Consider the following 21090-nt stretch of genomic DNA (forward strand, 5'->3'; position numbering starts at 1 on the left):
TGAGGACAATCATGCCTGTTCCTTAATTTAATGAGAATGGTTCTAGTATTCCTCCACTAAACATGATCTTTGCTTGTTACTTTGAAGAATGGTTTTTCTTGTTTTTTTTTTTTAAGATTTTATTTATTTATTTGACAGAGAGAGATCACTAGTAGGCAGAGAGTCAGGCAGAGAGAGAAGGGGAAGCAGGCACCCCGTTGAGCAGAGAGCCTGATGCAGGGCCCGATCCCAGAACCCTGAGATCATGACCTGAGCCGAAGGCAGCAGCTTAATCCACTGAGCCACCCAGGTGCCCCGGTTTTTCTTGTTTTGCAAAGAGTTCTTTTTTTTTTTTTTTTTTAGATTTTATTTATTTATTTGACAGAAATCACAAATAGGCAGAGAGGCAGGCAGAGAGAGAGAGAGAGAGGAAGCAAGCTCCCTGCCGAGCAGAGAGCCCGATGCGGGACTCGATACCAGGACCCTGAGATCATGACCCGAGCCAAAGGCAGCAGCTTAACCACTGAGCCACCCAGGCGCCCCTGCAAAGAGTTTTTAATTCAAACATGTATTAGAGTTTATCAAGTGCCATTTTTTATTTCCATGGAAATAATTTTGGTTATAATAGCTACAATATTTCTAATACTTAATATTTAAGATAATATTATGATACTATTGTATATTGATACATCCTTTCATTTATAAAATAAGTAGCTCAAGAAATATTAATAAATTCATTTTTAAATATTTTTACGTTACCACTTAAAGATGAGTTTGGTCTGTGTTTTTCTTCTTTGTGCTTACTTTCCAGGGGACGTGAAGGTCAGTTTTTTGTATTTTTTGTGACTACTTTCTTGGCCTTCCTACTCTACCACTTCCACCTTTACCAGTTTTAAAAGCATTAGATTTAACTAATGGTAAAGACTTGAAAGAATTCACCTTGATCATTATGAAGAGGTCCCCTTATGCCATTTAATGTTGTTGTTATTGTTTTTTACCTTCTACAATTTAGACTGCATTTTCAAGTTTTGTGGTTTGCATGATACACTTCTGACCCTTCTGCTTACTTTTTTTTTTTTTTTTTTAAAGATTTTATTTATTTATTTGACAGAGAGAGGCAGTGAGAGGGGGAACACAAGCAAGGAGAGTGGGAGAGGGAAAAGCAGGCTTCCTGCAGAGCAGGGAACCCAAAGTGGGGCTTGATCCCAGGACCCTGGGATCATGACCTGAGCCAAAGGCAGACGCTTAACGATGGAGCCACCCAGGCACCCCTCCCTCCATTTACATTTAACCTGTCATTTTTTTGTTTTTTTTTGGTATGTCTCTTAGAGAGTGCATACTTAGATTTGATTGTATAATTTTTTTTTTAAGATTTCATTTATTTATTTGACAGAGAGCGATTATAAGTCGGTAAAGAGGTAGGCAGAGAGAGGAGGAAGCAGGCTCCCTGCTGAGCAGAGAGCCAGATACGGGCCTCGATCCCAGGACCCTGAAATCATGACCTGAGCTGAGGGCAGAGTCTTAACCCACTGAGCCACCCAGGCGCCCTTGATTGTATAATTTTTTTTACCTAGCAGTTTTATTTCCTTTATATGTATTGCTTGTTGCTTTTCTTACCTCATTTTCCTGTTGTTTCCTTGCAGTTTCTCATTCCTGTCTCTAACTAATGTGTTTTGTTTTCTTGACCTCTCACTCTCCAGTGTACTGTTTTAAATTTTCCTAAAAGGCCCTATAACCTATTTTTAAAATAAAATATATTGTTAGTTCTCCTGAGGTAGTCTTTATAAATTCATTCACCATTTGCCAAATACTTATTTAGCCATACTCATGTAGAAAGCATCTATCTGGGCACTGGAGATAGAGCAGTATACAGAGAGTTCCTGTCTTCATGGAGTTTACATTCTGATTATGAGAATCAGACATAAATACATGAAAGATAGTGATTTGTGTTATGGAGAAAATACAGGGTGATTAGGCCCTACCACTAAGGTGATGTTTGAGTAGATAATAAAAGAAATGAATTTGTGAGCTGTGTAGATATCTCAAGGAAGAGCGTTAACACGCAGAAGAATGGCAAGTATGGAATATGCTGGACGTGTTTAAGGAATATTAAGGAAGCCACTGTGACTGAGAAGGATAGCGTGGGAGGATGATGTGTCTGGAAGACGAATGATGAAAGTGCTTGAAGGAGGAGGAGTAGTGAACTATGTCAGGTGTTGCTGGTAGTTCTTGTAACATACAGGCTCTTGGGATTTAGTGATTTGATTTTTTTCTTTTTAAATGAGATAAGTGTTAGAGTCATAGGATCTCCTTTTTTTTTTTTTTAAAGATTTTATTTATTTATTTAACAGAGAGAGATGACAAGAAGGCAGAGAGGCAGGCAGAGAGAGAGGAGGAAGCAGGCTCCCTGCTGAGCAGAGAGCCCGACCTGGGGCTCCATCCCAGGACCCTGGGATCACGACCCGAGCGGAAGGCAGCGGCTCAACCCACTGAGCCACCCAGGCGTCCCAGATCTCCTTTTTAAAAGTAATTTAAGAGATATTAAGGAGAGAAATTAAAAATGGCATATAGACTGTTCTTGGTTTCGCTCAGAGGTGGAGTTGAGACATGGGCGGCTAGAGGAAGACACAGGATAAAGTTTGATGACTTTATTTTTGCTTTTGAAAAAGTGTTGTACAATTTACATACTATGAAATGCACACTAAGTACGTGGTTCAGTGAGGTTTGAGGTTTGCCCCCAAGTAGCTGCTTTTGGGGTTTTGTTTTGTTTTGTTTTGTTTTGTTTTGTTAAAAGATTTTATTTATTTATTTGACAGAGAGAGATCACAGGTAGGTAGAGAGGCTGGCAGAGAGAGAGAGAGAGAGAGAGAGAGAGAAGCAGGCTCCCCGCTGAGCAGAGAGTCCGATGTGGGACTCGATCCCAGGACCCTGAGATCATGACCTGAGCCGAAGGCAGCGGCTTAACCCACTGAGCCACCCAGGCGCCCCCGGGGGGTTTGAATTTAAAACCCAATTTTTGGGAGATTGAGACATGCAGCAGATCTGGTGGGATGCATTCCTTTTTATTTTGTTTTGTTTTGTTTTTGAAAAATTACAAACTTACAGAAAAGTTGGAAATACAAAAATACAAAGACCTTTTTTTCCCTGAACTATTGGAGAATAAATTGCTGACTTGATGAACCATTACCACATACTCTTTAATGTATACTGTGAACTAGGACATTATTATACATGGCCAGAATATAACCATCAAAATTAGAAGGCTTTATCAATACATTATCACCATTTATTTTTTTTTTAAAGATTTATTTATTTGACAGAGAGAAATCACAAGTAGACAGAGAGGCAGCCAGAGAGAGGGAAGCAGGCTCCCTGCTGAGCAGAGAGCCCGATGCAGGACTCGATCCCAGGACCCTGAGATCATGACCTGAGCCGAAGGCAGCGGCTTAATCCACTGAGCCACCCAGGCGCCCGCCATTTAATTCTCAGACTCTGTTTAAATTTTCCCGGTTGGGGATATGGAAAATTTTGGTGGTAATTGACCTGTGAGTTTCATAGTAGACACAGGGAGTTGGAGTGGTGTGGGAGTTGGCATTAGATTAGTAGTTTCATACTGTGTGGGGTTGAGAATCCAGGTAAAAAGGGATAACCTAGGAACTTGACTGAAGTTTGCAGGAATAAAGACTATGATGGGATTAATTGTGATGGTTTCTAAAGTATATTGTAACATTAGGACCTCTAATGTTGCAGGCTGGTGGAGCTGATGGGAATGTTGCCAGGAGCATAGTAGGACCTGCCTTCAACCTTACATTTTATAATAGTGTATTTAAACTTACTTTGCAGTTTAACATAGCCAGGAAAGTATGTATTGGACAAAACACTAAGATTTCAGTTGTTTAAAGGACACAGGAGTAAGGGGTTCCTGGGTGCACAGTTGGTCGAGCATCCGACTCTTGATTTTGGCCCACGTCTTGATCTCATGGTCCTGGGATCAGGCCCCTAGTGGAGCTCTGCACTGAGTGCAGAGTCGGCTTGAGATTCTCTCTCCCTCTCCCTCTGCCCCTCCCATTTTAAAAGCAGTCATGCTTTCTCTCTCTCTCAAATAAATAGAAGAATCTTTAAAAGAAAAAAAAGAACACAGAAGTATGAATAAACTTAGATATAGTCAGAGTACAGTTAGATACAGGGAATATGTGGCAGCATCTCTGAAGTGGAACCCATTTATATCTGCATTATGAGCGCCTGTTGATAGATCATACATATGTTAAATACTTAAGCATTATTAAACTTTAAAACTGATTAATGTGCCTTGGTGATTTCTTAATTATGTTTTGGGCTAATAAGACATGTAGAATGTATCTTTTTTTTTTTTCCAGGTCTTCATTTAAATTCCAGTTAGGGGTGGCCAGGCTGGCTCAGTATTTAAGTGGCTGCCTTCAGCTCTGGTCATGATCCCAGCATCCTGGGATTGAGCTCCGCATGGGGCTCTCTGCTCAGTGGGAAGCCTGCTTATCCCTCACCCAATCCCCCTGCTTGTGTCCCTACTCTTGCTGTCTCTCTCTCTGTCAAATAAATAAATAAAATCTTTTTTTTTTTTAAGATTTTATTTATTTATTTGACAGAGATCACAAGTAGGCAGAGAGGCAGGCGGGGGTGGGGTGGGGGGAGCAGGCTCCCTGCTGAGCAGAGAGTCCAATGTGGGGCTCCATCCCAGAACCCTGAGATCATGACCCAAGCGGAAGGTGGAGAGGCTTAAACCACTGAGCCACCCAGGTGCCCCTAAATAAATAAAATCTTAATAAATGTATAAATAAATAAATAAATTCCAGTTTGTTAACATACAGTGTAGAATGTATCATCTTTTACACATTTTGTCCGTCTTGAAATTACCGAAGTGATCCTGAGAACTAGGAAATATAGGAACTATATATAGGAGTGGAAACAACAGGATTTATATTCAAATAGAAGATTCATTGATGATTCAATGAATGTATTGAATGAGATGATTCAATGATCTGTGTTGGTGATAAGGTGCCATTTAGTATTCTGGGCCCTGATCTTCCATTTTTCTCCAAAAATGTAAATGACAGGTTCTCCTGAAAAGAAAAATTATTTTAAATTATTATAGTTTTTTATGTTGTATATTCCTCTGTTAGAATAATACATATTTTGCGGAAATTTTGGGAAGTATGTAAGAATATAAGAAATAAAAATTACCCATAATTTTTTCACTCAGAATAAAGTACTTCTATATTATAATTTGGGATAATTCCTTCTAGTTTTTTGAATTATATATTCATTTATGTTATTTCTTTTTTATAAAATTGAGGTTATATTGTCATGTTCTGTTCACCTAAATGCATCATGAAGTTTTCTGTCATCAAATATTTCTCAGTAGCATTATGTTTAATATTTACATTAAAACTATTTCATTTATGTAATTTAATTATTCTACTATTGGTTGATTTGGAGGTTGCTTGCTTGCTCTCTTGCTTTACTGACATAACTGCATTGTAAAGATTTAGAAATATTTAATGTTTTTGATATCCAGGAGAGTTCACACTCTGTACATGTTCTCATGTACACGTATATATGTTAGGTTGATTCATCCTTAAGCCCATACTTATTTTTTTTTAAAGATTTTATTTAACACAGAGAGAGAGATCACAAGCAGGCAGAGAGGCAGGCAGAAAGAGGAAGAAGCAGGTGCCCCACCTAGCAGAGAGCCTGGTGCGGGGCTCGATCCCAGGACCCTGAGATCATGACCCGAGCCAAAGGCAGAGGCTTAACCCACTGAGCCACCCAGATGCCCTAAGCCCATACTTATTTTGTGTCCATGAGCAAATTAGTCTTTTTTGCATTTTTCATCTGGAAATGGAGATAATAATAATGCCTACCTTTTATAGTTCTTGTGGGGATTAACTATAATATTTATAAAATCCTTAGCAAATTGCCTGGTACACAGTAAATGTTCAAGTGACAACTAATAATGTGGTTAATAACACTGTGTGACTGCTTCTTATGAATATGTCCTGTGTTGGCATATGACACTGTTCACACAAAAACTTGTTCAGGAACGTTCATAGCAGCATTATTCATAATAACCCCAAAATGGAAACATCCTAAATGTCCATTAACTGAGGACTGGATAAGCAAAATATGGTATATCCATATAGTAGAATATTATTCAACCACAAAAAGGAATGAATTAATGGTACATGCTATAACATGGATGAACCTCTAAAATATACAAAGTGAAAGAAGCCAGACATGGGCAGCTGGGTGACTCGGTTAAGTTAGGAGGAGACAAACCTTGAGAGACCGTGGCTTCTGAGAAACAAACTGAGGGTTTTGGAGGGGAGGGGAGTGGGGGGATGGGTGACCCTGGTGGTGGGTATTAAGCAGAGCACGTATTGCATGGAACACTGGGTGTGGTGCATAAACCATGAATTTTGGAACACACAGCAAAAAATTAAATTAAAAATAAAGTTTCTGGCACTTGATCTGAGGGTTCTGAGTTCAAACCCTGTGTTGGGCTCCATGCTGAGTGTGGAGCCCACTTAAAAAAAAGAAAAAAAAAAAAAAGAAGCCAGATATAAAAGGCACATATTGTATGATTCCATTTATGTGAAATGTCCAGAATAGACAAATACAGAGATGTGGTTTCATTTCTTTTGTGGTAATTACTACAGTTATGTAAGTATTGAGGGTTTTTCTTTTTATTTTTTCAAGTAAGCTCTACATTTAATGTGGGGCTTGAACTCATGACCCCAAGATTAAGAGTCATATGTTCTCCCACTGAGCCAGGTGCCCTGAGGTTTTTTGTTTGTTTGTTTGTTTTTTAAATAAAAGTAGAGGGGCACCTGGGTGGCTCAGTAGTTCAGGGTCTTCCTTGGGCTCAGGTCATGATCCCAGGATCCCAGGGTCCCAGGATCGAGCCTCGAATCAGGCTCCCTGTTCAGGGGGAAGCCTACTTCATCCTCTTCCACTCCCCCTGCTTGTGTTTCCTCTCTCACTGTGTCTCTCTCTGTCGAATAAATAAATGGAAATATTTTTTAAAAAGTAGAAAATTCATCTTTGTTTCTTATCTGTGAGAGACTAACCTCCTAGTGCTAATTGTTGGTTCCTTTTTTCTAGGCCAAGGACTTTTTACCTTAAAGACCCTTTTTGAGGAAATTACTTTTAGTCTAATCTCTGTAAAGTATAACCTTGGGTATTTTCTCAGTGTGTAATCCCAGGAATTTGGGGCAACTTTTTAGGAATCTGCTCTGTGTGGCTAACTGTAGTACAGTGAACAGTTTTTCATGTAATACAATGACTAATATAAAAACTTCATTTATTCTATACTAAAAAAATCCTTTGTAATAAACACAGCATTGGTTTTTTTTTTTTTTTTTTAATTTTTTATTTTTTATAAACATATATTTTTATCCCCAGGGGTACAGGTCTGTGAATCACCAGGTTTACACACTTCACAGCACTCACCAAATCACATACCCTCCCCAATGTCCATAATCCCACCCCCTTCTCCCAAACCCCCTCCCCCCGGCAACCCTCAGTTTGTTTTGTGAGATTAAGAGTCACTTATGGTTTGTCTCCCTCCCAATCCCATCTTGTTTTATTTATTCTTCTTCTACCCACTTAAGCCTCCATGTTGCATCACCACTTCCTCATATCAGGGAGATCATATGATAGTTGTCTTTCTCTGCTTGACTTATTTCGCTAAGCATGATACGCTCTAGTTCCATCCATGTTGTCGCAAATGGCAAGATTTCATTTCTTTTGATGGCTGCATAGTATTCCATTGTGTATATATACCACATCTTCTTGATCCATTCATCTGTTGATGGACATCTAGGTTCTTTCCATAGTTTGGCTATTGTGGACATTGCTGCTATAAACATTCGGGTGCATGTGTCCCTTTGGATCACTACATTTGTATCTTTAGGGTAAATACCCAATAGTGCAATTGCTGGGTCATAGGGCAGTTCTATTTTCAACATTTTGAGGAACCTCCATGCTGTTTTCCAGAGTGGCTGCACCAGCTTGCATTCCCACCAACAGAAACACAGCATTGGTTTTAAAGGATTTCTGTTAGATTCTTTCACCCAAATCTAATCAGAACCAAACAATAAGTATTTGACTATGTATTTACCCTTAAGCTATTTGATTTTTACTTCAGCTGAAAGACACATCACTTTGCTTTCTCTTTCTTTTAGTTCCTATTACCTATGGACTAAATTTCATGCTGAAATAATAAAACCTTAATAGTTTAGATGACAGGTATATTGGAAGAAGGCCAGTCCAAATTATAGAAATAGTTATCACTGCATTTTTGACACTTGTTACATTTCTTTTCCTCTGTGTCTCTCATCACTACCGAAATACTATATATTAAAAGCAGTAGTTTGAAATTAATTTTTTTAAAAGATTTTATTTATTTATTTATATGACACAGAGAGATCACAAGTAGGCAGAGAGGCAGGCAGAGAGAGAGGAGGAAGCAGGCTCCCTGCTGAGCAGAAAGCCTGATGTGGGGCTCGATCCCAAGACCCTGGGATCATGACCTGAGCCGAAGGCAGAGGCTTTGACCCACTGAGCCACCCAGGCACCCCTGAAATTAATTTTTAATAATTTCTAGAGACTTCCAAACATTTTTAAATTTTAGAGGTCAGTAGTGGGAAATTTGAGGGGTTAAGAAGTCTAGACATATTGGATTTTTTTTTATTATGGAATATTATAGACATGCAGAAAATACAGAGCAGGCTAATGAGTATCATGATCCCATCACTTAGCTGTTTCACATCTTAACATTTTGATGTATTTGCCCAGGGTTTTTTTCAGTTTCAGTTTTCATTATGAAAATTTGTTAATACTGGGGCACCTGGGTGGCTCAGTGGGTTAAAGCCTCTGCCTTCGGCTCAGGTCATGATCCTGGGGTCCTGGGATTGAGCCCCACATTGGGCTCTCTGCTCAGTGGGGAGCCTTCTTCCTCCTCTCTCTTTCTCTGCCTGCCTCTCTGCCTACTTGTGATCTCTCTCTCTCTCTGTCAAATAAATAAATAAAATCTTTAAAAAGAAATTTGTTAATACAGAGCAAAGTTGAGAGAATACAACAATACTTATGTATATATCCAAATCTAAATTCAACTATTAACATTTTATCATATATGCTTTAATACATACTTTTTTGCTAAATAATTTGAAAGTAGTTTTTTAAAAAGATTTATTTATTTATTTATCTGAGAGAAAGTACACACGCTCATACAGGGAAGAGGGAAAGAGGGAGAGGAAATCCCAAACAGACTGCACCAAACTTGGAGCCTGACTCAGGGCTTGATCTCATGACCCTGAGGTTACAACCCAAACTAAAACCAAGAGTTGGACGCTTAATTGACGGTGCCACCCAGGTGCCCCAAAAGTAGATTTCTGAACATCATGACAGTCCTAATACATGAATATTCACATAGATAACCATAATTCCATAATTATGACAATTCCTTTATTATACCTATGGAAATTAATGGTAATTAATAATTTTTATATAATTTTCTGATTTCTTGATTGTCCTTGAAAGTCTTCAGTAGCTTTATTTTTATTTTATTTTATTTTATTTATTTGCCAGAGAGAGAGGGAAGGAGGGAGAGGGCAAGGACGACCAGGGGAGTTGCAGTCAGAGTTAGGAGCAGGCTCCCTGCTGAGGAGGGAGCCCAGTGTGAGGCTGATGTGGGGCTCAGGACCCTGGGATCATGACCTGAGCTGAAAGCAGACACTTAACAGACTGACCCACCCAGGCAACCATTCAGTAGCTTTTTAAAAAAAAAAGTATTTAGGGGGAGGGGGGTTGGGAGAAGGGGGTGGGATTATGGACATTGGGGAGGGTATGTGCTTTGGTGAGTGCTGTGAAGTGTGTAAACCCTGTGATTCACAGACCTGTACCCCTGGGGATAAAAATATTTATAAAAAATAAAAAATTTAAAAAAAAGTATTTAACCCAGAATTCAGTCAAGGATCATGCATCATGTTTGGCTGTAATGTTTCTTAAATCTCTTTTAATCCAGAACAGTCTTTTCTCCATACCATTGGTTTATTTGGAAGAGTAATGTTATTGAGTAGAATTAATAAACATTTACATTCTGGATCTGTATGTTTTCTTTTGGTAGTATTTAACTTGTTACCCTGTCCTTTATATTTCTTGTAAGTTGGAAGATTTAATTAAAGCTGCATTAGAGCTAGTATAAACATTTTTGGTAAGAAAATGTTTTATAGATGATGGCTGTATATTTTATATTGCATTGAAGCAGAAGACATACAATGTTGATCTATCCTGTAATGAGTGATTTTTTTTAATATTACTATTTTTTAAAAGATTTTATTTATTTATTTGACAGAGAGAGATCATAAGTAGGCAGAGAGGCAGGCAAAGAGAGAGAGAGAGAGAGAGGGAAGCAGGCTCCCTACTGAGCAGAGAGCCTGATGCAGGGCTCGATCCCAGGGCCCTGAGATCATGACCAGAGGCTTAACCCACTGAGCCACCCAGGTGCCCCATAATGAGTGATTTTAAGTTAGATTACTTGGAAAGGTCATGCTGCGAGATCCCTACAGTGAATAGGTATATTTTCTTCTGTAAATCATTAATTTGCTGGATGATACCTACAACTTATCTTTTCATTCTTCAATTTAAAGATTTTGGTGAGGGGAGGGTAAGGGTTTTTTCACATTAGATAAGTTATTTTGGGAAAATGTCCACTATCAGAGCTCAAATGCAAATGAGTAACAGGGTACCTGTTTCCATCTTAAATTGGTAGAAATTAAAGTTGAGATTACAGAATATTCTTGGGGAGATGGGAAGCAAGGGATTTTAAGTAGCTGCTAGTGGGTATATAAACTCTTAAAATATTTTTAGAGGGCATTTAAGTAATATTTATGAAAATAATTCAGTACTTTTACTCTGCATTTCTACTGCCAGGAACTTATTCTGTATGTACTTATAAATGTACAGAAAAGTGTATGTAAGGATGTCATGGATGTCATTGCAGCATTACTTTTTTTTTTTTTTTAAGATTTTATTTATTTATTTGACAGATAGAAATCACAAGTAGGCAGAGAGGCAGGCAGAGAGAGAGGGGAAAGCAGGGTCCCTGCTGAGCAGAGAGCCCAATGAGGGGCTCGATCCCCGGCCCTTGAGATCATGACCTGAGCTGAAGGCAGAGGTCTTAACCCACGGACCCACCCGGGCCCCCCCCGGATTTATTTTTTTTTTTTTAAACTGTCTTTTTTTTTTTTTTTTTTTTAAGATTTTATTTATTTAACAGACAGAGATCACAGGTAGGCAGAGAGGCAGGCAGAGAGAGAGGAGGAAGCAGGCTCCCTGCGGAGCAGAGAGCCCGATGTGGGGCTCGATCCCAGGACCCTGGGATCACGACCTGAGCCGAAGGCAGAGGCTTTAACCCACTGAGCCACCCAGGCGCCCCCACAGCACCACCTTAGGAACAATATGAATATCATCTTGCACTGATAAAGAATGATGTAATGATAAAGGCCTCCTTAAAACTCTGAGTACTCTTGGGGCACCTGCGTGGCTCAGTCCTTAGGCAGCTGCCTTTGGCTCAGGTCATGATCCCTGATCATGAGCCCTGGATCGGGCTCCTTTCTAGGCAGGAAGCTGCTTCTCCCTCTCCCACTCCCCCTGCTTGTGTTCCCTTTTGCTGTCTCTCTCTGGCAAATAAATAAATAAAATCTTATTTAAAAAAAACCCCACAAACTCTGAGTACTCTTATTCTCAGAATGTTTCCTATAGCGTTTTTTTTTTTTTTTTTTATGCTGTAGCTTTGCTTATCTCAAAGTGTCTTTTTTGGTTTTGTTTTCTTTTATTCTTTGCATTTTATGTAAACATACAGAAAAATAAAAACTAAATCAGATGCCTTTGTCATAGCTAGTTATCTAATTCTTAAAATCAGTAGGGTTTTTATGCTGATGCACTTAGTGATATTCTAATTTTCATTGTTCATTTGTCTCATGAGAATCCAGTGTAAATCATATAATGGAAAAGTGACATTTTACGTAAGAAGGATTGTTGGCTGTATCCTAGTTATAGTGAAATTCTTGAAATGGAAATACCTGTCACCTTTAATATCTTTAATTTAGTATCTTTAATATCTCTATAATTTTTATTCTTTTAAACAGTTCGTTTCCCTGAAGATCTTGAGAATGACATTAGAACTTTCTTTCCTGAATATACCCATCAACTCTTTGGGGATGAGTAAGTAACTTTGCCCAATCAGTGTGGCTAATAAAAAACTTTTTTTTTCTTAATCTAGAAGTCAGACTTTATTTTCTTCGCTGTTTTTTATGTAATTTACTTTAAAATAGACATTAGAATGGCATTTTTGACATTGAGATACCAGTTTACTCTACAATACCTATCACATAGTGCTGTGGATATATTAACTCATTTAATTCTCACAACAATCTTAGCGATGGTATTATCATTCATTACATTGTACATTGGTGGAATTGAGTAGCTCCTTATGGACATATGAATGACCAAATTTCAGATTCAGGCAATCTATGGAGCCCATATTTATAATTACCACTTTTTTCTTCCTGCTGCTTTGCTATACTGCTCTTAGTACAGAATATGCTCTCCCGAAGCTAGAAAGCTCAAGTTCTTCTATGACAAGTAAATAAGCAGTTAAAATAAATTTATCTATTTTAAAAAGCTCTTATTTATTTATTTGACACAGAGAGAGTCAGACAGGCAGAGGGAGAGGGAGAAGCAAGCTGCCCTGTGGAGCAGGGAGCCAGATGCAGGGCTTGATCCCAGGACCCCGGGATCATGACCTGAGCCCAAGACAGGCACTTAACCGACTGAGACACCCAGGCACTGCAATAAATTTATTTTTAAAAACAAGGTTAAAGATATGTCCTGGGATATTCAGCACAATTCCTTTATTTCCTATAGCTTTATTACATGATTAGAATAGTCAGTTACCTTTTTTTTAAAACTTTTGATGCTGAAAAAACTTATTTGCAGAAAGTTGTTAAGAATAGTACTCTATGATGGGTACTTTAAGTACTGGGTGTTATAGGCAGCTGATGAATCACTGAACTCTACCTCTGAAACTAATTGTACACTGTATGTTAATTAATTGATTCAAAGAAAAAAAAAAGAGTAGTACTCTGTATATACTTCATTTAGATTCACCAGTTGTTAACATTTAGTTCTATTTGCTTTAATCATTCTTTCCTATATAGATATGTTGGTATGTTGTTGAACCATTTCAGTGTTGTTTGCAGATATATCTTGATACCTTACTCCTAAATTCTTTAGTATATATTTCCTAAAAACAAGGACAGTAACCATATAATTACCAAAATTCAGGAAATTTAACAATGCTGTTACTACTTTCTGAGATATAGTCCACATTTCAAATTTTGCCAGTTGGTTTCCAATATTTCTTTTATAACAATTTTCCTCATTTTGGATCCAATCTAGAGCTACATATTGCTTTTTATTTTTTTATTATTATTATTTTTATTAAAGATTTTATTTATTTATTTACTTGACAGAGATCACAGGTAGGCAGAGAGGCAGGCAGAGAGAAAGGAGGAAGCAGGCTCCCCGCTGAGCAGAGAGCGCGATGCCAGGCTCGATCCCAGGACCCTGAGATCATGACCTGATCCGAAGGCAGAGGCTTTAACCCAGTGAGCCACCCAGGCACACCTATTTTTATTATTATTTTTAAGATTTTATTTTTTATTTGACAGTACAAGCAGGGGGAGCAATAGGGAGAGGGAGAAGCAGGCTCACATTAAGCAGAGATCCCAGTGCTGGAACTCCATTCCAGGACTCTAGCTGGGATCATGACCTGAGTCGAAGGCAGACGCTTAACCAACTGAGACACCCAGGCACCCCACATACTGCATTTAGTTGTCATATCTCTTTGGTCTTTACTCTGCAGCAGTTCCTCAGCCTTTTTTTGTTTTCCATGACATGGACATTTTCATAGGATATAGGTTTTTATAAGCCTTCATTTTGCCTAGTTTGTTTCTTTGTGATGAAATTCAGATAATATACATTTTTGTAGTACCACAACAGAGGTTGTATGTGTCTGTCTCAGTCTGTCACAATCAGATAATCCATGATATTAATTTGTTCCATTGTTCATTAACTTGGATCACTTAGTTTAGAGGTATGTGTCATTTTCTGCACTATAAGGTTTTTCCTTTTATTATGTAATCTGTGGGGAGATACTCTGAGACTGAAAAGATCCTATTTCCCATCAGACTTTCACCCAGTAGTTTTTATTTTATTTTAAGATTTTATTTATTTGACAGAGGGAGAGAGATCATGAGTAGGCAAAGCAGCAGGCAGAGAAAGGAGGGGAAGCAGGTTCCCTGCTGAGCAGAGAGCCCAATGCGGGGCTCAATCTTAGGACCCCGAGATTATGACCCGAGCGGAAGGCAGAGGCCCAACCCACTGAGCCACCCAAGCACCCCTCACCCAGTAGTTTTATTTTTATTTTAAAGATTTTATTCATCTATTTGACAGAGAGAAAGATCATAAGTAGGCGGAGAGTCAGGCAGAGAGAGAGAGAGAAGCAGGCTTCCGCTGAGCAAAGAGCCCGATGTGGGGCTCGATCCCAGGACACCGAGACCATGACCCAAGCCGAAGGCAGCGGCTTAATCCACTGAGCCACCCAGGCGCCCCTGTAGTTTTAAATCCGTTGATGATTCTTGCTTGAATCTTTTATTGTGGTGGCAAAATGGTGATTTTCTAACTCTGTTATACTTTCTACATTTATTGGCATTCTCTAAGGAAGAGCTTCTCTTTTTCCCCTTATGTATTTCTTTGTTTATATCAGAATAGACTCAAAGATTCTTTTTTAATTCAAGGGGTCATAATCTGCTACTGTTATTAATTATGATGGTCAAATTATCCCATTTCAAACCAGTTTTTGAATCCTTTTGATAAACCATCATCACTTGGGGGTTACTTCACTTTGAAATACAATAAGATGTTCGAGATTCATCTTCTACTTACTCTACTAGTTCTGGAGTTAGCCATTTTCCCAAGGAAACCTGCTTTGTTGTAGTAGGAAAGGGTGTTTTGACATGGTTGACATTTAAAATATTGCCCTCGTGGCTATTATACTTATGTCTTATTTCATCATTGTTCACATATTTATTTAATGTGTTTAGAAATTAACAAATGTCTCTCTATGGAACAAATTTCCTCAGAACTTTTCATTATTAATGTATTGGATTGGGCATTTTATGTGCTTTTAAATATTAATAATTCTATTTTAGTACATATTGATTCATGCCAAAATTTGAACCTTTTGTATTTTTTTCCTTTTGTATTTTAAATATGTTTTGTTTTATTATAAAGAGAAGAATATTTTTTGGGGGGATCTCTATCGTTAAGGAGCTATTTATTTTATTCCTTTCCTCTTCCTGCTATTTATTTATTTATTTATTTATTTATTTTTTTTTTTTTTAAAGATTTTATTTATTTATTTGACAGAGAGAAATCACAAGTAGATGGAGAGGCAGGCAGAGAGAGAGAGGGGGAAGCAGGCTCCCTGCTGAGCAGAGAGCCCGATGCGGGCCTCGATCCCAGGACCCTGAGATCATGACCTGAGCCGAAGGCAGCGGCTTAACCCACTGAGCCACCCAGGCGCCCCTCTTCCTGCTATTTAAAATATCTTCCTTAGGTGCATAGAATCCAGTCTTACAGATTGCTTCTCAGTGGTACTTTGTACATTCATTCTGTTTTACATGTCATTAAAAATGCTTACATACTTCCCTTCTAAGGTAGACAGGTGACAGTCACATAATCATAACCCTGTATCTTATGACTCAAGTATGACATTGGTCTTGATCCTACTTATCATTGCCACTGTATTTTATGCACATAACTTTCAGAGTCCTGGAATAGACCCTGCTTATGTTTTATTTTGGTAGCCTGGACAGAAATCTGAAAATGACACTGCTCCTTTCAGGCACTCTTCTTCAGAATTCACCAAAAAAAAAAAAAAAAAAAGCTTTATTGAGATGTAATTTACCATATAATTCATCCATTTAAAGTATACAATTCGGTGATTTTTAGTATATTGTGTTGTGCAGTCATTACAGTCAATTTCAGAACATTTTGTCATTCCCACCAAAATTCCCATAACCATTAGCAGTCATTCTCTTTTTCCTCCCTTAATCTCCCCAGCCCTAGGAATCACTAACCTACCTTCTGTCTGTATAGCTTTACCTATTCTGGATGTTTTAGATGCACATTTTGGTATACTCCTTTTTAAGCCAGAAAAGAGAATATCAAAGTAGAAGTGGGTTGAAAGGAGCAGGGCTGGAAAAACAGCAGCTCTAGATCTGCTTTCTGAGTTCATAGGGTGATGTAATTAGATAGGTGCTTCTACCATTTTCAGCAGCTCTGGATGTTAATGATGGAAGCAAGTGGTAAACTGGAGGAAAGACTGGGTCAAAGCTACATCTTAGCTGCTTGCCTAGCAAGGTACCAGTTTCATACCACTTGTGTCTGATTTGAAATGCCTTCTGGTACTAGTAATAGAAGAAGCAGCCACAATGATGTATTACATTTATTACATAACTTGTATAACATGCTGGTCAACATTATAAGCTGTTTATAGGTATTAACTTGCTCATGTAACCCAAACAATGTCCCTGAGGTAGGTGCTATTATTCTCTCGTATTCTATTATTTTGAAGATTTTATTTTTATGTAATCTCTCCACCTAAGATGGGGCTTGAACTCACAACCCTGAGATCAAGAGTCATGTGCTCTACCAACTGAGCCAGCCAGGTGCCCCTCTCTTATTTTATAAATGAGGAAAGCTGAGGCAGTTTTATTACAAGTACTTGTTTCTAAAATAAGTATGGTAAAATCTTGAAACTACCCATAAAGTTAAACTTGTTTATATAGAGAGCTAATTCTTTGTAATGACGTTGCAAAGAGTCTTTCTGGAGTCTCAGATTACTGATATTTTTCTCCTTTTCAGTGAAACTGCTTTTGGTTACAAGGGTTTGAAGATCCTGTTATACTATATTGCTGGTAGCCTGTCAACAATGTTTCGTGTTGAATATGCATCTAAAGTTGATGAGAATTTTGACTGTGTAGAGGTAAGAACAATAATAAATTTATCTTTAACTCTGCTTTCCATTTGAGTAAAAAACAGGTTTTAAAATTTAAAAGCTTGAGGGAGGAGGGAAAATTTTATATAGTAGCTTTAAAACCACGGATTGGGGGCGCCTGGGTGGCTCAGTGGGTTAAAGCCTCTGCCTTCAGCTCAGGTCGTGATCTCAGGGTCCTGGGATCGAGCCCCGCATCAGGCTCTCTGTTCATCAGGGAGCCTGCTTCCCTTCCTCTCTCTGCCTGTCTCTCTGCCTACTTCTGATCTCTGTCAAATAAATAAATAAAATCTTAAAAATATATATAAATAAAACCACGGATTGTCTTTATTTATGGAGGTAATTGCCTTCCTGTCACTACAGTTAACCTTTGATCACGATCCTTAGCCTAATCTATTTCCTGAGTGGACCTTCTCTAAAAACCCTTTACTTTTATGATCAGAGTTGTATTTTGTTTACCAACGTCTGTTTATTTATTGTGGATATGAAAATTACTTCACTTCCCAGAAGTTAAATAAGACAGAAGGCAATAGCTAAATTTTCTACTTTTTCTTCACATAGAATTTGCCCATTTAAATTTCTCTTGCTAATTTCTGATTCCACAGATTTTGCTAACATATTTCCTTAAGAACATGAGCATTTAAGCTGATGACATAAAACTTTTGAAACAAATGAACCAAAAGAGAGTGAAGGCAAAGAGAGGCATTAAAGAGAACGCATCCAGGGCAGGCTGAATTACCAGCCCTCAGGAAGCAGAGGCAGAATGATGTGACCACAAGCCAAGGAATACTGGTAGCCACCAGAATTAGAAGAACCACAGAAAAGACTCCACTGGAGTCTGGGGAGAGTGTGGCCCTGTTGACACTTTGATTTTAGTACAGTGATAGTGAATTTAGACTTTACCTCTAGGCTGTGAGAGAATCAATCTCTGTTGTTTTTTTGTTTTTGTTTTTTTAAAATAAGATTTTATTTATTTATTTGACAGAGAGACAGACAGAGATCACAAGTAGGCAGAGAGGCAGTCAGAGAGAGGAGGAAGCAGGCTCCCTGCTGAGCAGAGAGCCCGATGTAGGGCTCCATCCCAGGACCCTAGGATCATGACCTGAGCTGAAGGCAGAGGCTTAACCCACTCAGCTGCCCAGGTGCCCTAAATCTCTGTTGTTTTAAGCCTCCAAGTTTATGGTAGTTAGTTACAGCAGCCATAGAAACTAATACAGATTTCCATACCAGAAAGTGGGGTGCTACTGAAAAAAATAAAATGTCTTTGGAAATGGGTTACGGGTATAAACTTGAAGAACTTTGAGGCACATGATAGAAGCGTAGACTCCCTTGAATAGATGGTTGGTAGAAATATGGACTTTAAAGGCATTGTTGGTGAAGGCTCAGAATAAAGTTAGGAGCATGGGAGAGAAAACTTGTATTCTTAGGGAATAATGTACCATCACAAATAGTATGTTGGTAGAAATAGGGATGTTGAAGAAGTCAAAGAGAAATGAAGATATTATTAGAAAATGAGGAAAGGAGATATTTATTATATAGAGCCAGGAAGCCTAGCTGAATTGTATCCTACATTTATATAGAAACGAGAAGATATAAGCCGTGAAGTTGGATATTTAGCTGAGGAGATGTCCAAACAAAGTATTTAAGTTGTGGGCTGGTTTCTTATGGCTTATAGTAAATGTAAGAGGAAAGGAATAGATTGTGGGAAGAACTGTAAAGCAAAAAAGATCCAGGACTTGATTTGGGAGATTCTCAGTCTATTCGGGTAGCAGAATACACTGAAATTAGGAGATTCATTGTCAGGAAAGTGTGCTTTAGAAAGAAATCCAAGAGCATGGCTAGATAACCTTTTCTTCTTTCTGAAGGGATTATGCACAGGACTCTTGGATTTCCTCAGTAATCTCAGTAAAAGCCAGAAATAGAGATTGAATAAAGTCCTTTGTAGGACCATCTTATCTAATGATGTGAACCCTCTTGGCAAATACAGGTGACCTAGAAGAGTTTTAAGAATGTTCAGTCAGCAGAAACACTGCCAGTTTGAACTGACAGGTTGAGGAAAGGCTAATGAACTTCCAAAATTCTATAGGTAGGAAATGGGCTGATTGCACTACTCAGCTACAAACATGTGCTTCCCTTCAAGAAAAAGGAATAATGGCCCAGAAGGTAGAGCCACAGGCCACAGTATTCTCAGGTTTTGAACACTAATGGAATTTGACCTTCTGAATTTTGAATTGCTTGGTTCCAGTGACTCCTTTTTTCCTATAGTTTTCTCCTCTTTGGAGTCGGAAACTCCATAATTTATCCTGTGCCTGTTTCACTACTATATTTTAGAAGTGGTAACTTATTTTCTAGTTTTACAGGTGGAAAAGAATTTTGCCCCATGGTGTATATCATACCCAGAGTCTATTTGAATAACTTAGATAATGACATTTTGGACTTGAGCTGATGATGGAGTGTTTGAAACTTTTGGGGATGTTGGGATGGGATGATTGTATTTTGCATGTTTGGGATAGACATGAATCTCTGAGGAATCTGAAGAAAGTTATGTTTTTTAGGGTTCTGTTTCTGGGCATTCTTATTTAAAGGCATTAAAACTTTTTTTTTTAAGGTTTTATTTAAATTCCAGTTAGTTAACATACACTACAGTATTAGTTTCCAGTGTATAATATAGTGATTCAGTAATGCCATACATCACCAATGTTCATCACAGCAAGTGTACTACTCTTTAATCCCATCACCCATTTAACCTGTCCCCCTACCCACGTCCCTTCAAGGCATTGAAACTTTTCATCAAGAATTACTTCAGAGTTGATTTTTTTTTTAATGAAATGCCATTTTGTCACTGAATCACATTTATAAAGTTGAAAATTGCATTCTTAGAGTAAAATCTCTTGTCACTTGAATTTAAAAATCTAGGAGGTTTTATCAGATGAGATCTGCTATATTGAGAATACCGTGCTTCACGTAACTAAGCAAAGATTTTATGTATCACTGCATTCTGATATCCTAACTCCCTTCTGTACAAGTAGTAATTCCTAACACATTAACAATTAAACTTTTTCAAGGCTTTAAACTGACTTTAAACTTCTGACTTAAATCTTTTGCCAACCTCATGCCCCAAAACTTCTTGTGACTTGGGACTGGTTGATTTGGGGTTTTTTTGGGTTTTGTTGTTGTTCTTTGTTGTTGCTGTTGTTGTTGTTAATTTTTAAAATTGTGTTTCATTGTAAGGACTTGCCCAAATTCATACGATGCTAGATAAACTAGCATGCAAAATAGGCTTATTAAAGTGGAGTTTTTTTCCTAATCATATGTTTCTTATTAGATTATTAAATTCTCAACCCCAGCTATATACTCTTATTAAAAATGCAGGTAGTAGTTTCCCTAGTGTTGTACAAAATTTACTGTTTTTGAAGATTTTGGTGTCTTTTTTTTTTTTTTTTTAATGTTCCAGCTGATAGTGCTGAATTGATTTCTTCCAAAGGAACTATTGACTTAGTTATTGGTAAATCTTTCAAATACTATTTGCAGTGAAAATAGCTATGTATTTGCATTGACTTCTAATTGCTCCATTCTTGAAAACCAGGTTTTTCCATTTAGAAGTACTGTGTTATGAGTAAGGAATCAATCTTTTATAATGTCTTCTTATGGGATTATTTGCTTCATGGTCGAAGATCATTTATTTAAATTACATGTTCAAGCAAAGATTTTTTTCCCCCTTATAAAAAAAGAATGGGTAATGGATGTGGAGGGAATGGGCTTGCCTCTTCTATCTCAGTTTGCATTGAGAATGTTCATTCCACAGTGCCTCTGTGTTCTTGATGCCAGGGAAAGGGGGCAAGAAAACAAAATCATTCCTCTTATGGGAATGAGCTAGGAGGAACAGTCAGTAAACAAATAGTAAGTAGTGTTACGAAGAAACACTTTGCTGGTTCCTTCATAGAATGAAGAGG

The 21090-nt window shown here is 38.0% G+C and overlaps 2 protein-coding genes across 3 annotated transcripts in view; one reads left to right on the forward strand and one right to left on the reverse strand.

Moving 5' to 3' along the window:
- SLC25A12 (solute carrier family 25 member 12) overlaps positions 1-21090 on the reverse strand; it is a 207826-nt gene that overhangs the window by 134702 nt on the left and 52034 nt on the right. The gene's annotated exons all lie outside the window — the stretch shown is intronic.
- Positions 1-21090, forward strand: part of HAT1 (histone acetyltransferase 1) — a 64781-nt gene that overhangs the window by 7883 nt on the left and 35808 nt on the right. For both annotated transcript variants that reach the window (XM_059394162.1, XM_059394163.1), the window contains exons 3-4: positions 12165-12240; positions 17008-17128. In XM_059394162.1, coding sequence (XP_059250145.1) covers positions 12165-12240; positions 17008-17128 — 197 coding nt within the window. The remainder of the gene's footprint in view (positions 1-12164; positions 12241-17007; positions 17129-21090) is intronic.

Source organism: Mustela nigripes, chromosome 3 (assembly GCF_022355385.1).
Source record: "Mustela nigripes isolate SB6536 chromosome 3, MUSNIG.SB6536, whole genome shotgun sequence".
In the NCBI taxonomy this organism is placed as follows: domain Eukaryota; kingdom Metazoa; phylum Chordata; class Mammalia; order Carnivora; family Mustelidae; genus Mustela; species Mustela nigripes.